Genomic DNA, 17,547 nt, shown 5'->3' on the forward strand with positions numbered 1-17,547 from the left:
AACTTACAGGACGCCCATGATTTCCACGAACATTAAGTGCACTCTCAACGGCAGTAAGGCGCCGATTACGCACATGAGAGACGACGATATAGCGATCCTGACGTCGTGACGTTACGCGCGGACGTCCTGACCTAGGTCGATCGGCCAATCGCCCAGTTTCCCGAAGACGTTTTACAAGACGTTCTATGGTGGAAATATCAAAACCAAAGTGCCTAGCAACCTGATTTTGCAGCTGTCCTTGCATCAGCATCTGAATGGCCTGACCCCTCTGAACTTCTGTGAGTCGTGCCATTCTTAAAACGAATCAAATTCTCAATTAATTTTAGGGAAGCAGTTGGTCTGTATAAAGACTAATGAAGAGTGACTTGACCAACGCTGCATGAGACCAGAACAACAAGGTGCACGAGATTCTTGTTTTTTCTTCCTCCATTTACCAGAGCTGCGCACTGTACCGTGACTAAATTTTCGATACATGACAAGGTGTAATATGACCTAATTACTCAATCCACAAAGTTTCACTTTATTTGGAGAACGCGTTTTCAAAATATCGGAATAAATATTACCCTGCGTTTCTTTATCCTTTCAATACTGATAACCATCGTTAATCAAACGATTATGTTTGATCATGACCTTGAGACATAAAAGTACATTTCTGAGCACAAAAAGAAGATAATTAAGGCATTCAATGTTAAGAGATCTTTTCAGAACGAAGAGAAGAACAGAGATAAGCGGTTGATTTTTATCATCTGAAGATGTTTCGAAATTATTGAAAAATAAAGAAACTGGCTAGCGCGCATATTGTCATAAAATGTAGAGACCCTGTCCGTGAATTATTTCCACGTACATGAATAGGTCAAGCGGGTACAAGGTAGGTCGTAAGAACCTTTTTAGACAAACATACTGTACATGTATATAACTGAAGTTTCTAAACTGGGCCTGAGATTCCTTGGCTGTACTGACGTGTAATGGGCTTTTGGTTCCGTTTGCATGACGCTGACCTTATCAACTAACAGATGTTTAGAAAGTAAGTTAGTTTGATTTGTTTATTTTTTAGGTTCAGCACCCCTTCAACAGCCTAGGTCATTTTGAGGTTTGATGTTCTTGTAGTTACTGTTAAAAACACTATGGTAAGACCGCCGCATGCTAAGCAAAGCAGTAAGGGTTCAAGTGTCGTGTTCAAAAGGCATAACTACGTGAGCACTTACTTACTAGTATAGAGACTGGGTATCGAACAATCACTCCCCAGTTAACCAGCCTGTTCCAGTGCCTAATTTCAACTTGAAACGCAGCAAAATCTTTGAAAACATTTACATTTTACCAGTGTAATATCATGTAAATGTAACAGTGTTAAAAATTTCAGAATGGTTAAGAGTGTGGGAGTTAATTTCCGTACATTACAACCAGATGGACAAAATGGGAATCACTTGTGAAATACTATTGTTTTTTTTTTTTTTTCATTTTACTGCGTAATTCTAAATCTGTATTACAGTGTCTAATTCTAAATCTGTATAACAGTGTTTATTTCTAAATCTGTATTACAGTGTCTAATTCTAAATTAGTACTACAGTGTCTCATTCTAAATCTGTATTACAGTGTCTAATTCTAAATCTGTATTACTGTGTCTCATTCTAAATTTGTACTACAGTGTCTCATTCTTAACCTTTATTACAGTGTCTAATTCTAAATTTGTATTACTGTGTCTCATTCTAAATTTGTACTACAGTGTCTCATTCTAAATCTTTATTACAGTGTCTATTTCTAAATTTGTATTACTGTGTCTCATTCTAAATCTGTACTACAGTGTCTCATTCTAAATCTTTATTACAGTGTCTATTTCTAAATTTGTATTACTGTGTCTCATTCTAAATCTGTACTACAGTGTCTCATTCTAAATCTGTATTACAGTGTCTAATTATAAATCTGTATTACAGTGTCTAATTCTAAATCTGTATTACAGTGTCTAATTCTAAATTTGAATTAGAGTGTCTCATTCTAAATTTGTAGGAGTGTGTCTATTTCTAAATCTGTATTACAGTGTCTATTTCTAAATCTGTATTACAGTGTCTAATTCTAAATTTGTAATGAAATATGCCTCAATTTGTGTTTTCCCTACTATCTTTGATGTATCTCTATTAACATATGGAATGCAAGATGGTTTGGCATAATACGTGATATTTAAGAATATTATGATATTCGCGATATTTATATTTGAGAAATGGTCCCTCGTCTCGATACTAATCCGATTCGTCATGGAATCTTTCAGGCATCAGTAATATTTATCGGGCATTTAACATTGCTTCTCAATCTCTACATCGTAGCGTTAACACATTAAAAATAGATGTTTAATTAAAATCGATTTACTAAAAATAAACCTTTAAACAATCAATTTGGAATGACTTCCTCGAACAAATATTAAAGCAATTATTTTTATGCAATATCTGCTATCTCTATGTCGTCATCGAATTTGAAAACGTGACTTACTTACTTGAATTGACAAAGGCATAAGTGGTGGGTGTCGTCGATGAAGCAGAAAACGCTTGCTCTTCTGGAAATCCTGGTCTATTTCTCCTTGGTCTCCATGAAAATCTTTATTTTGTTCATGTTTTGCTCTAGTTTTTGTGGAATTTCAGTTCGGGTTATGATTATGTTGACATATTGGTATTTATTGATTTTTCCCCCAGACAGACGTCCCGGAATTAAATGTTTTAAAATTTTTGTGTCCTTAACATGTCATATAATGATGCAATGAGGTGTTTGTCCAATTCTAACATTCAATAAAAGACACACAAGTTAATAGCATTATCAAACAATTGAGAATTAGATACAGTACAATCCAATAACAAATAAAACTGCATTATACAGCTGTGCCGTCCTTCTACGACTCGTCAGTGATGCTAAGGGCTAAATGCTTGAAATGTAGGAGGCGATTGAGGAAAATGGAAGGCTATAGAACAAAATGTCAAAAACCAAATGGCGAGGTGCGCAAGTCCTGTTATCAAATAAATGTTGTCATTTTCATAAGGCGAAAATTTCCTCAGAATGGCAAGTACTGTGTATATTCTGAACCGTGCCACTATTCGAATTAGTTCTAACGCGGTGTGCATGTTACGTCAAACCTCAGTCTACCGGCAGTGTCTACCATCTGCTATCTCGGAGATTGTACAAAACACACACAAAGTAGCATTTTTAATGTAAATAATCAAAGACGTGATAATACGAACATTTTCTTGTGGTGTTGATTTTTTCTTACATATTTTGATATTCAACAGGGAATCTTTTTCCAATTATACAGTTTAAAATCGCTTTTGCCTTTCGAAATGACGTAGGGGAGACAACACTCAATACTCACCGCTGCTGTTGATGGAATTCCATCGGTCTCTTTATATAGGTGGGTATTTTGTTAAGAATGGCGGTCTGTTATAAGAATATACGTACTAAACTGTACTGGAGTATCTTGAATGAAAAACAACAACAGGCAAGGCGTATAAGAGCTGGGTCTCTCAACAGACGAAGTGAACCAATTTGTTCCATCGTTAATTAAAACCTTACAATCAGGGACATTCAACCAGTAACCTCTAGAAAAAGCGACATGATGACTCTTGTTACGACGTTCAGCGATTTGTTACCAATGTCATATGATGAAAATGACCGTGTAGTCATCGAAATGTCATACTAAAATCTTTGCTGGTTGTGTTAAAATGTACTTTAATTTTATTCAATGTAATAAGTTGACAGCGAAAATTACAACATATATTTTAGAAAATAAACAAAAAATACACGGGATCCCCTATGTAAACAAAGATTACCCGTGATCCCTTATGTAAACAAAAAATACCCGGGTCCCTATGTAAACAGAAAATACACGGGATCCCCCTATGTAAACAAAAAATACATGGGATCCCCCTATGTAAACAAAGAATACGCGGGATACTTGACATGAATTTATCCTTAGGAAGTATTTAATTAGAGTTTAATAAATTAGCCTAACGCAAAACCCTGACGTCGATCACGAATGGATATCCATCTTTCATTGCACGTTTTAATCAATTTCATCTACAAAAAGTATCGGCTCTGTTGTTCATTGTTCTATATACAGTAACGGTACCTGCACTGTAGGTCACTGTTGTATATATGTCTAGAATATCTGTACTGTAGGTCACTGTTGTATATATGTCTAGAATATCAGTTCTGTAGGTCACTGTTGTATATATGTCTAGCTGTAGGTCACTGTTGTATATATGTCTAGAATATCTGTCCAGAATATCAGTTCTGTAGGTCACTGTTGTATATATGTATAGGATATCAGTACTGTAGGTCACTGTTGTATATATGTCTAGCTGTAGGTCACTATTGATTATATATTACAAATATCTGTACTGTAGGTCACTGTTGTATATATATTAAAAATATCTGTACTGTAGGTCACTGTTGTATATATATTAAAAATATCTGTACTGTAGGTCACTGTTGTATATATGTCCAGAATATCTGTACTGTAGGTCACTGTTGTATATATGTCTAGAATATCTATACTGTAGGTCACTGTTGTATACATGTCTAGAATATCAGTTCTGTAGGTCACTGTTGTATATATGTCTAGAATATCTGTACTGTAGGTCACTGTTGTATATATGTCTAGAATATCTGTACTGTAGGTCACTTTTGTATATATGTCCAGAATATGTGTACTGTAGGTCACTGTTGTATATATGTCTAGAATATCAGTTCTGTAGGTCACTGTTGTATATATGTCTAGAATATCAGTTCTGTAGGTCACTGTTGTATATATGTCTAGAATATCTGTACTGTAGGTCACTGTTGTATATATGTCTAGAATATCTGTACTGTAGGTCACTTTTGTATATATGTCCAGAATATGTGTACTGTAGGTCACTGTTGTATATATGTCTAGAATATCAGTTCTGTAGGTCACTGTTGTATATATGTCTAGAATATCTGTACTGTAGGTCACTTTTGTATATATGTCCAGAATATCTGTACTGTAGGTCACTGTTGTATATATGTCTAGAATATCTGTACTGTAGGTCACTGTTGTATAAATGTCTAGAATATCTGTACTGTAGGTCACTGTTGTATATATGTCTAGAATATCAGTTCTGTAGGTCACTGTTGTATATATGTCTAGAATATCTGTACTGTAGGCCACTGTTGTATATATGTCTAGAATAGCTGTATTGTAGGTCACTGTTGTATATACAGTCATGGCATCAATATTACAGTTCTTTTAAGATGATAAAATCAGTCCGTGCTCCACCTCGTTAGTGTTCATGAAATCACAGATTTCTTTCCTCCTGTTCCTTTTTTGTATTGCACGTGAAATCTATGAAATTCTGCTGTCCAAATTAGTATATAACACTCATGCCTGGATAATGTTCTATTGTTCGTGGTTGTATATAATTAACATTAACAATTAATTAGTGTATATGAAAGCATCTACATCTCCGGTTTAAATTTCCTAGAAAAACCGGTACGTGTTGATTGTTACACAATAACACAAGTACTGTCATCCTTATTGGAAGGGGCAGGAGCTGGTCTGACAGGCGCCGTCGTCGGGCGAGGTGTCGAACCAGTGGTCATCTGCTGTCTTGGTCGACCTGATTGAGCATTCCTTTGTGCACCCCGATCTCGACCTGGACGTCCGGGATGAACACCAGCAATCCGTGCAAGTCGTTCTTTGAACTGCCCCATCGGTTCAATGTAAAAGCACTCGAGCCATATTTTTCTGATGCAAAGGATTTTCAGCACCCGGCGAGTTTGCCCAGCAATGGAAATCTCTTCTGTAACCAGAAACTTTTTCGAGACGGCATTGAGTTCATAAAACTTGTTCATTCTGTCGCCGCACATTTCGTCATCGATGAAGAGACACTTTCCCAGCAGTACGTCTGGCGAGAACAATCCACAGAGTATCAAAAGTTCGTCGATATCATCGCTGTTGAGAGTACGGTACCTTCTGTATTCTCTCAGTTTCCGAACCCCAGCCTCTGACTTATCTAAATTCAGAGCGTAGCATATGCTATCCAAGTAGTACATTAGTTTAGCTTCGGGTACCTCTGCTACCTCCACGTCACGCCCAAACTCTTTAACACCAACATCTGTTTTTTCTGCTACCAGTGCCGTCATAGTTTCGATCTCAGAATACTTTTGTCAAGTTTCAATAATATTTCTTCCTCTTTCGATTTTTAAATATCATGTGATCATCTTCTTATATCTATTTACAAATCCAGGTAAACATCCGATGACGTGTCAATCTGCAAATGATGTGTAATGGTAAACCGAAAGTAGTCTAGTTTGTTAAGAATCTATTGGAGCGTCTAAATGTTATTTGTATAACATCATCAAAATCGCTGGGTCATGAAGATTTTAGCAGATATACTATTCCTATTAGTAATACCACCCCCCAACATTTCACAGGACAAAAGACAGGCCGCATCGGGACTAGGTATTCACCAAGTTACCCGGCGGATAGTACAAACACAGTACACACACAACACACACCTGTACTAGCTGACAGCTACTGTCAAACTGAATCCGGTCGGAAAAGAGCAACAGACGCTCGTCGGTTTTCACGTGCTGATGTTCTACCGTCGGTTTATCCGTCGGAATCCCGAGATCTCATAACTACGATAAATATTAATACATTAATAACTACATTACTTATAATTCTATAATTTATACTTGCTAGACTTACAAAACTTTTCCCGTAAACACAGTGAAAATACTGCAGTCATATTAATTCTATAAATAACTTCTACAAGTGTGTACAGTTAATACGTCACTTCCGGTCAAAACAAAGCATGGCACAGCAGAAATACTCCACATGGTGCTGATCATATTTCACCACTTTCCTTGATCACGATGGATAACAACTATCCAGAACATTTACACATCTCTAAGAAAGATTAAGGTATTAAATACATATGTCATTTATTGCAAAATTAATATTTAAAAGCGTAATATAAAGTGATACTGGGTCACATCACCATTCTGTCACAATAGATTATGGCTGGTCAATATAGAGGATGAGGCTAAAGAAAAAGTGAAAATCCATTACATTGGTAATTCAATAAGTTTGTTCTATTCAGTCACCAAATTAAGATGGATACACGTATCAAATTGATTGTATCATTATGGTTTAGAAAAATTAATATTAAAAAGAAAAATAGTTAATAATTATATGTAGATGTACATTAATACTTTTTATGCTAAGAGCATTTTCAATGCTCTTCAGCATGTTGCTGTCGCCCCTGAGGCTGAGTATCAGTACTTCGTTTTCATTGGTTCATAAATCGAAAGTTTATTCCTACTCCATCTGCCGGACATTACTGTAATAATTGGATTATCGCCCCTACAAGTTGCTGATGCTAGTCATTAAATGAAACAACCTTATCGACATTTTCTTCATTACTTGTACATCAAGAAAACGTTTTGTGTTGTGTATTAATGATAATCAACCATCGAAATTTGTAAATACAATGACAAAGAATCTCTCTGACATAATTACATTAGTGTTTAGAGAGTTGATTGTCTCCCTTACATTGACAATTCATAGTAAACTAATCTCTCTGACATAATTACATTAGTGTTTAGAGAGTTGATTGTCTCCCTTACATTGACAATTCATAGTAAACTAATCTCTCTGACATAATTACATTAGTGTTTAGAGAGTTGATTGTCTCCCTTACATTGACAATTCATAGTAAACTAATCTCTCTGACATAATTACATTAGTGTTTAGAGAGTTGATTGTCTCCCTTACATTGACAATTCATAGTAAACTAATCTCTCTGACATAATTACATTAGTGTTTAGAGAGTTGATTGTCTCCCTTACATTGACAATTCATAGTAAACTGATCTCTCTGACATAATTACATTAGTGTTTAGAGAGCTGATTGTCTTCCTTACATTGAAAGTCATAGTAAACTGATCATCTCTGACATAAAACTAAGTACTAGATGACAACACAGTGGCATAACTACACAATAGACTTCCACAACAAGAAAATTGACCAATGACATAACATTTGCATTACAACACAAAATTGAGATGAAAGTACATGTCGACTCTCCTCCAACTGCCAATAATGCTACTGGGATTAGGGAGGGAGGGCTTGCAAAAATTAGATGGCCTCATGGCCTGCAAGTAGACAGTGCACAGTTTTCCCGGGTACAACAAAACTGGTTACGTCACTTAGAAATGCGTATGTAGTATGTACAAGCTTGCGTAATTAGCTTTAGTTTCGTAAACATTAATTGATACCTAAATTATCTTATTTATGTAGGTAAGTATCACTATATATATGTAAGCTTAATTTAAAGTCAATACTTATACTGAACTAGCAATTGCATTTTTTGCAACAATTCATTTAGAATGAGCCTTCGCGTGTATTGAATTTAGGCTCGACGGCGACGCGCAAGCTGGGCACTGCCGCCATGGCACTTTTTTTTCAAAATATTTTCAAGACTTTTCCTTTGAAGCAGTATGTATTTGAAAAATGTTATGTAAGCATCTAGCACATTTTTGTTGCTTCCGTAAAGTATTTCAGTATTTTGAAATGGATTTATTTTTGAATGATCGTTTCATAATGGTCTCATCGCAGTCACTTCTGTCAGTGGCCCAACATATCGGAAATTAACCAGAAAAAAAACTTATCCGTGATATTGTACTGTACTACTTACGCTACCGTGAATAGATCTAGGAATCTATCTGTGTAATATATCGATTTTACTTTAAAATATCGGTCACTGTCCGCGCTATTGTAGATCTAGCTCTTTCAAATTTCTGATCGGAGATAATTTATAAGTACCCCAAGGCCAGGGTATGAAATCGTATGGGAACTCTACAGCTATGCTAATTGTAAGGTTTACATGTGAAGTTAATATATAAAGTTTTAGCTTAAATTTAGTTTTTGTCTTTCTGACATGATGTCTCGTTTATTCTGTTGAAGAGTGATGCATGTGAACGATTACAATATGAAGATTGGGAATAATGAAGATATCAATTAACATCTGAATCCCGGAAAGTGTTTAAATAAAGATTAGGATATACCTAGCAAAGTGTTAGGTCCCAGTGTGAATGTGTAAAGTCCCAGTGTGAATGTGTAAAGTGTAAGGTCCCAGTGTGAATGTGTAAAGTGTAAGGTCCCAGTGTGAATGTGTAAAGTGTAAGGTCCCAGTGTGAATGCGTAAAGTGTAAGGTCCCAGTGTGAATGCGTAAAGTGTAAGGTCCCAGTGTGAATGTGTAAAGTGTAAGGTCCCAGTGTGAATGCGTAAAGTGTAAGGTCCCAGTGTGAATGCATAAAGTGTAAGGTCCCAGTGTGAATGCGTAAAGTGTAAGGTCCCAGTGTGAATGCGTAAAGTGTAAGGTCCCAGTGTGAATGCGTAAAGTGTAAGGTCCCAGTGTGAATGCGTAAAGTGTAAGGTCCCAGTGTGAATGCGTAAAGTGTAAGGTCCCAGTGTGAATGTGTAAAGTGTAAGGTCCCAGTGTGAATGTGTAAAGTGTAAGGTCCCAGTGTGAATGTGTAAAGTGTAAGGTCCCAGTGTGAATGTGTAAAGTGTAAGGTCCCAGTGTGAATGTGTAAAGTGTAAGGTCCCAGTGTGAATGTGTAAAGTGTAAGGTCCCAGTGTGAATGTGTAAAGTGTAAGGTCCCAGTGTGAATGTGTAAAGTGTAAGGTCCCAGTGTGAATGTGAAAAGTGTAATTGGTACAATTCTTATTATGCCTGAACTGTTAATATATGTACTGTATTTTTTCATCGCAGAAATTTCAGTATTATGTCAAATGCGTCCACTTTCAGTTCAACACTTTTGATTCATTAATTTTACCCAGCCCCGGGCTCAATATTTGTCATTAATTGTCGACTGTTTTTTAGCGTTTTAGAGTTTTGTTTTCATGGTGAATGGAATGAAATGAGATAAACAGTCTAACCAATACCCCTCGAGAGCTAATTAAGACATTGCAGTATTATCACTTTGGGCCTTATTAAAAGTCAAATTGAAACTTTAAGAAACTCAAGTGACCGTAAGTACAACAATAAGATGTCAATAATCAATGAAATTGATTAATTGAGAGGACATTTTCTTAGTACAGTTAACCAGGCTTTGTAGTGGTTTGTTCAGAACTGTAGTTCTGGTTAAGTAACCATTAATTATGTCCTTTCAGTTACAATGACATACATTTTTGAAATACCTCTACTGTAGCTAAATATGGCATTTGTAATAGCCAGCCAAAGTTAATTTTGTGATAGACGTAGCCAAAGTTAATTTTAGGATCAGTTAGGACAGCTACTGTTTGTAACAGGCATGGATTCAATTACATGATGATGTAGTTAAATAAATTATAATTACATTATGAAAATGGCATTGCCATTACATGACGGTCCAATGTAATTAATTAAATTACACATTACTTTTGGAGTCATAATGATTTTTGAAATACAAACGTCAAAATAAATTATTATACTGCACAGATTTATCACACAAATTTAACTTTATGATTCAATCTCTGTATGACCATGGTCAAGATATTATTATTTTCTAGCTGTCCATCGCTTAATAATTTGACAGTCCTGAACGTCAAAATAATGTATTACAGTATATTTAATATAGACTCCTATTGGGAAGTTCAAGACTATAAGCTTATACAGAAGTGTATATTTCTTGCACATAATCATAGCAATAAAGAAATATAGTTATTTATTTGCTTTACTCTCTTTCAGCAGGTGGATGTCCCTGAAGAAATGAAATCTGGAATGGTAGAAGGTATCTCTTGATTCTTCTAACTTGGAATTGGCCATTGTGACCAACAATGGATTTGAGGACCTTATGGTGGAGAAAAACGTCCTTCTTTCCGACCTCCAATTAGATGTTGAAGATGATTAATCACTTGAGGAGATGCTAACAACCATGTTGCCTTTTAAGGTCACAGTACTCTCTAAAGGCGGCAATATATTTACCATCACAAGAGAAGAATCAACAAATCGCGGACACTAAAAAAATGTGGAAAAGATCATTGTATACTGCATTTGTAGTAAATTTCTATACAATCTTCAATTTACTTGAGTAGAAAGATTCACTAGTTATACCAAGTTTGTGTAGAAAAGATCGCTGTATACCGAGTTTATAGTTTACAATTGTCTAGAAAAATCACTGTATACTGAACATAATACGACTTCTGTTTAAAACCATTTAAACTTAGACATGTATTTTTTTTATTTATCTTAAAAGTCTACCTACAATAATTTTGTGTATGCAAGATTACATTGCTGATCAAAGCATGGAAAGAATACTGAATAAAGAAAACAAGATATAAGCATCTTTATCATGTTTTTATTTTTATTATTATCATTATTATTTTTCCATGATGTCTGTCCACATGGAATTTGTAAGCACTCTTGTGCATTCTTATACCACCAAAAGGGTGGGTAAATCGAATCAAGTTGTCTATCTGTCCATCCATCTGTTTGTTTGTCTGTAGACACATCTTGTCTAGACAACTCCAATGAAACTTTACAGTAATGTTCGGGACAATGTGTAGATGTGCATGCACCATTTTCCCCTGGAAATATTGATTGCCATTGCAACTGGTCAATATAGACAGGTTTTGCATGTTGGTCAACTTCTAAACCTGTGGACCAATTTCAACAAAACTTCGCAAGAATGTTAGGGAACGTGCACATGCCGCTGTGTTTCAGAGGATGTTTCTGTGCAAAAGGTCACCATGGGGAGATAACTAAGGCTGTGGGTGTTGGGGGTATTAGTTATCATTTGGATTACAGTTTCAGTTATCCCTGGGCAATGTGGAGAGGATATAGTAATGATTTTGAGGATTGAATGTAGAGGTCACAGTACTTGCATAAGTACTATATGATTACCTTGTAGACGCATTGAGACCAAGACAGTATACCTTAATCAAATTTGGAACATGTATCCCTTATGAGCAGTCAGTTTCTTTAGAAATTTAGGGTCAGATGTCAAAGATCAAGGTCACAGTCAAAAAACAGATAGTTGCATGGGGGTGTTTTTCCTTTGCATTACCCTCGTTTTTCTGTCAAATTTCACAACCTAAAAGATATTCACATCTTGCAAATTTCAAGGTTACTGTAAGGATGTTAAAAATGATAATACAAGAGGAATAAAATATCTTGTTTAACAAGTTTTAGAGAACAAAGAATATATAAACATGTCAACAGAATTGTAGAACCAGCAAAACAAGTGTAAAATTGAAACAAAGACAATATCTACTCGAAGATTCCCTGAAAAAGTACAAGGAGAATAAGACCAGGTTTTCTGGAAGAATAGGCATCTTCTATTTTAAGTTATGGTGACAAGTCATGTTTGTTTCAGAAAATAGGCACTCTTATGCAGTCATTTACAAACAATCTGGAAAATGAAGCTGTCCAATATTTGTATGTAGCATGTTATTTGCATGATGGTCTAACTAATGGTCTTAAACCAATAAGATACGCAGTCTTTAAAGTGATAATATGGTGTTCAAGATCAACATTCCCTACAATGTATCCAAAGAAATGGACAACTTCCCTATCATTGCATCTTGGAGCCTACTTGGGACATGTATTACATAAGTAATACTACTATGCTTGTTATTTCTGATACCTGCTAGTCATTTTTTATGGGCTGCAATGATTTACTGCTTGCATATAGTTGGTTTCAGTATATAGCAAGCTAATAACAAAGAATTTATTTTTTAATGGTCTTAGCATACCAGTACTTTCAGTACTTTGATTATTCTCATGATCAGAGGTTGTAGTTATTGTAAGGCTCATTATCATAATGTTGATATAAATCATAACAATATTAGTAAAGGTCACCACAAAAACACATTGTGAATTTTGTCCCCATGATGTTTATGGTTATAACAAGATGCCCATTCAAATATGTTTTGTTCCATTCCAATGTCATGATTGCTCCAAGTTACATGTATAAACTTGTGAAATATGTTATTGTCGGCTGGCCTAAATACTATGATGAGTGGAGAAGGAAGGAGGACCTGGTATCAATAGCTTCTACAATTGAAAATTCTCTTTGCAAACAACTTGCAGTAAGTGTATACTAAAAATGATTTACATTTGCAAAATCATTTTACATTGCTTCGGTTTAACAGGAATTGACCATGATGAAAGGTTCAAAAATGAACAGTCAGGTACATGTAGAACAGCAGACATCTTCTGAAATTTTGATTATTGATGACATTTCAAATTTAAAATTTATTCTTACAGAAGTAAAATAATTTAGATTGAACCCTGTTATTGGTAGGCCACTAGTGGTAAAGTTCTTCATCTGTTTTATATATCTTTACTAGCCAAGTGTTACAATCCATTTATATTACTCTGATGAAAATGTGTTAGTGTTTTGATAAATCAATGGAAATTTTTACACAACTGCTTCATATTTATTAAATTTCAGATTTGAAATATTGTATGTTGTGTTGTTGATTTCCTTGAATAATGATGTCATAACATAGATGTCCCATAATTACATTGTCTGTCCTGACATCTGTCAGACCTCTCTTCAAAAATGTTTACACTTTAAAGGCAGCAGGCCAGTGACATGAGTTTTGACAGTTTAATGGCTTTCAAACTATTCTGTATTGCAGAGTCCAAATCTGACTGGCATCAATTCTATTTTTTGTCAACCATCATCAGTGGATGGTTTCAAATTTTTTGGCAACCTTCATCTCATTCTGCAATAAGTTGTCTGTCCAGAAACAATGTGTATTATAGCTACTTCTCGAAAAATACCAGAAGGATATTTCTCAAATTAATATGTAGGTTTGTCAACCCCAGCATTGCCTGTTCAATTTGAAGATTATTGATAAAGTAAAATTACCAACATTTGCCCATCTGGGATTATGACAGTTGAAGTTGGTTGTTGCTATATTTTATCTACACTCATATGGTGCATATTTTGTCAATGGAACAGAACATCAAGAGGAAAGAGACAAGAAGTTCAGAAAAAAATTTAGCTGGGATATAATCAATAAAGTTCATATACAATGGTGGGGGTCAAAGTCCCTGTTGGATCTCTTGTCTACGATGTGATATGTAATCAATATATATAATGCTTATTGTTTATATGTGATACACTTTGTATTGCAGGTCCAGATAAAAGAACACTTATCACCAAGCCTAAAAGATTCAAGAATCACAATTAGGATTCCTGTTATGGAAATGGAAGATTTTAAGCCAATACAAAATAATGCAAGAATATACAAGGTCACCAAGCACAGGGTTGTTTATGATATCAAAAATCGACAGGACATGGAGAAACTTTTGGGAGTTGGATGGGATTACAGAACTGGGTGACAATTATTTTGTGAAAACAGTTACTGTCAAATTTTGGCTTTACAGAAGAAAACCATTAAAGGAATACATATTATACCCTGATCACAAACAAGAATCAGAAGTAGACAGGGGAGTTTGTTTAACTTTAACATTTGTTGTGTGTGCTGGAAATGCTTCCAGACTATCAGTTCTACAAAATGCAGATGTATTGTGATCATACCTGACATTGTCAACAGGTCAGCTGTATCCAAATGTATATCAGCAGATACACTCTTTTTCATATTCTTAAATCCAATTTTTAGAGTCTGTCTATATCTGATCAAATTTGACAGTTTATTCAGATTCTTGAATATCAACTTAATGTTTCATTTAATGTTGACACTCAACAAATTCACAATTTGAAAACTGCTTCACAAGTTGAAACAAAAATGACTAAAGACATAAAAAAAAAGGTGGAAGACAGTACAATGAGCTTGTAGAAAATTTGGAAAAAAAATCATCTTACATCTGGAAAATAGGAATAGAGCATCACAGTATGCAAAAAAAGATGGAGATAATGGAAGAGGCAAATCAGAAATTGATCAATCGAAACAACACATTAGCTGAAAATGTAACTTTTTACAAAATGAAAAAAGGGCTAAGTGATAAAGTAGAGAAAAATAAGGTGTTTTTGTGTGACAAAACTAAACTGATTAATAACAATGCCAATAGATGTACGTTCTACAAGAGGAAAAAGAAAGTCATTTGAAGACTGCAGTAAATCTCATCAGTCTAAATGACATAAAACAGAAATAGAAAAATGTAGAAGTGCTTTGTCATTTCTGGAAAAAAAACATGTAGATTGTCAACAACAATGTCTGTCAGAGGTATATCTTCAAACAAAGGTTTCCTTATCATTGAGAATGAAGTTTTCTTGTTTGGTTTTTTCCCTTCATCGGACTCTCAAAGTAACCAAGTCTCGCTCATTGATCAACATTTGACATGGACCAGGTTTGTGACACATTTCCTCTCTCCTTCCTCCCACATTTACAGTAATCCTGATCTAAAAGTAGAGTTTGAGGAAATATTGTCCAGCATTCTGATTTCTGCCACAAGACTAAGAATGTTTTTGCAATAAATTTGTGGGTTGGTCCCATGTGATGATGGCTAAAATGATGACTACATATCCTTTGAGTGTCTTGAAGACTTAAAATGGTTATGCCACTTACATTCTATAATTTCAATTAACTTTTGTAACAGGTATAAAGATTTTTAAAAGTTTTTCGCCAAGTCAGCTTTTTATAAAGACATTTTTATTATTGTACATTCATTGAATTTAGATTTAAATTGCTCTTTGTTTGCGGTCCATCGCCTGTCTTTCTATCTTTAAACAAAACTTGTTACTGCCATGAAGTAATTCTTAAAAAGTACTGGATGGATCACACTCAAATTTTAGATATGCAAGTTTTTCTTCATTGATATTATAAGATAAAGGTAAATGTCCTCAGAAAGAATTAAGCTCTTGGTAAATGGAGTGGTGTCTTGTATTATTGATTTAAGTAAAGTTTTCAGTGCTGACCATTTGGGTCGCTTATAATTATATATTGTATTTCCTAAAATAAAGCCTATAAATTTCATGAACTTTTGAAACACATCTAATGATAAGTTTAGATAGGTATTTCATATGAATGTATTTTACGTGATGCCCGATTTATATTTTATAAGACGTTATACATGCAATGTCTATCTTTATTTTTTCATGTTTTTAGTCTGTATTGACACTTGTTATTTTCACTGATATACCAAGATAATGTGTTTCTATTATTTTTTTCAGTTATTCTGATTTTGTTATTCCAGTATTTGTTATAATTTACGTCATGATCAATGGCATTAAAGAGATACAGTTGAAATTTCGCTCTTATTTTTCATACTGTTTGGGGTGTGAAATTGTATGTGCACCGGATGGTGTACATAGTTGAAATGAACTTAAAATGACGACTTTAAATTGATTGGCCAATACTGCAAATACCCAGTGTCAGTTCTTAGATATATTATGGTGATTCCTGAACAGGAACTAGTTGATTGGTGATTTCGTTTTGAAAATAGAGGGTATTCAAAGCGCAGGGACATACGAAAATGGCTGTATTTTGCTAGTTTTGTGCTTCGACCACGCTTCGAAACTTATAAAATGACGATACTTTTTTTAATGGGCTGTTCATCTTGAAGGATTTATGATAAAGCTTGATAATTGTTTTAGTTATCCTGAAGGGAACTGGTACACTCAGTATGTATTAGAGTTGCAATCCGATATTGAAGTGATTATTGATGGCGTTCCAGGCGGACTTTCATGTTGATGTCGGTACGGAAGGGAGATAACCCATAATTCTTCTTTGGAGCTCAATTATTTCGCCGTATGCCTTCAAAAAACAAATCGTTGGATCTTTCCAATACAGTACAGTACAGTATAGTACTTTGTGTTTCCGGTACAAGAACACACAGTGTTCCTCTTCACCAGACTCCAAATCAATGTGGATAAAATTCATTTTCCGGTTAGTTTACACAGAGACGTATATATCATGATATATACGTCTCTGGTTTACAGTAGCTCTATAATCATATACAATATCTTGATTTTTCCAAAACTTACCCAGTTTGTTATATTTGGAGCAGATACAATGTCTTCTGTAAGATTATTCCAAGTTTTTACAGTTCTTATAGCAAAGCTATTTCCTCTTCTATTGGTCCTGTGTTGTTGAAGAAACAGTGTTTTAGAGTGTCCTCGACCACTTCTTATTCCTACGTCCATCTTAAGCTTTACAAAATTGCACGAATCTTTATCTTATATACCATTTGTGATTTATAGACTTCTATCATATCCCCTCTAAGCCTTCTGTATGTTAGAATTGGAAGATTTTGCTTCTGTTGCCTGTCCTGGTACGACATATCCTTCATCCCAGGTAACTTTTTTGTGGCCCTTCGTTGAACTGACTCCAGCTTATCTATACCTTTCACTTTTACTGCTGACCAAACAGAACTTGCGTTATCCAGTTGTGATCTCACCAATTAAGCTTTTGTACAGCAGAAGAAAAGTTTTAGAATTCATAAACTGAAATGTTCTTCTTAACAATCCGAAAATTTGATTAGCTTTCTTCACTTTTTCACTTCTGCGGTCTTGGAAAGAAAGTTCAGAATCTACCATTACTCCAATGTCTTTTCCCTTATCAGCGACTCTATTCCCCAGTGATTG

General features: G+C 34.9%; 1 protein-coding gene and 1 pseudogene across 1 annotated transcript; one reads left to right on the forward strand and one right to left on the reverse strand.

Moving 5' to 3' along the window:
• Positions 1–5,502: 5,502 nt before the first annotated feature.
• Positions 5,503–6,141, reverse strand: LOC132561266 (uncharacterized). Its single transcript, XM_060225993.1, has one exon. It carries the CDS (start codon positions 6,139–6,141, stop codon positions 5,503–5,505), a length of 639 nt encoding a protein of 212 aa, XP_060081976.1.
• Positions 6,142–6,372: 231 nt separating this feature from the next.
• LOC132561267 (uncharacterized) lies at positions 6,373–14,535 on the forward strand (annotated as a pseudogene).
• Positions 14,536–17,547: the final 3,012 nt, after the last annotated feature.

Source organism: Ylistrum balloti, unplaced genomic scaffold (assembly GCF_031769215.1).
Source record: "Ylistrum balloti isolate Yb309-2 unplaced genomic scaffold, AGI_CSIRO_Ybal_v1 Utg371186, whole genome shotgun sequence".
NCBI classification, from domain to species: domain Eukaryota; kingdom Metazoa; phylum Mollusca; class Bivalvia; order Pectinida; family Pectinidae; genus Ylistrum; species Ylistrum balloti.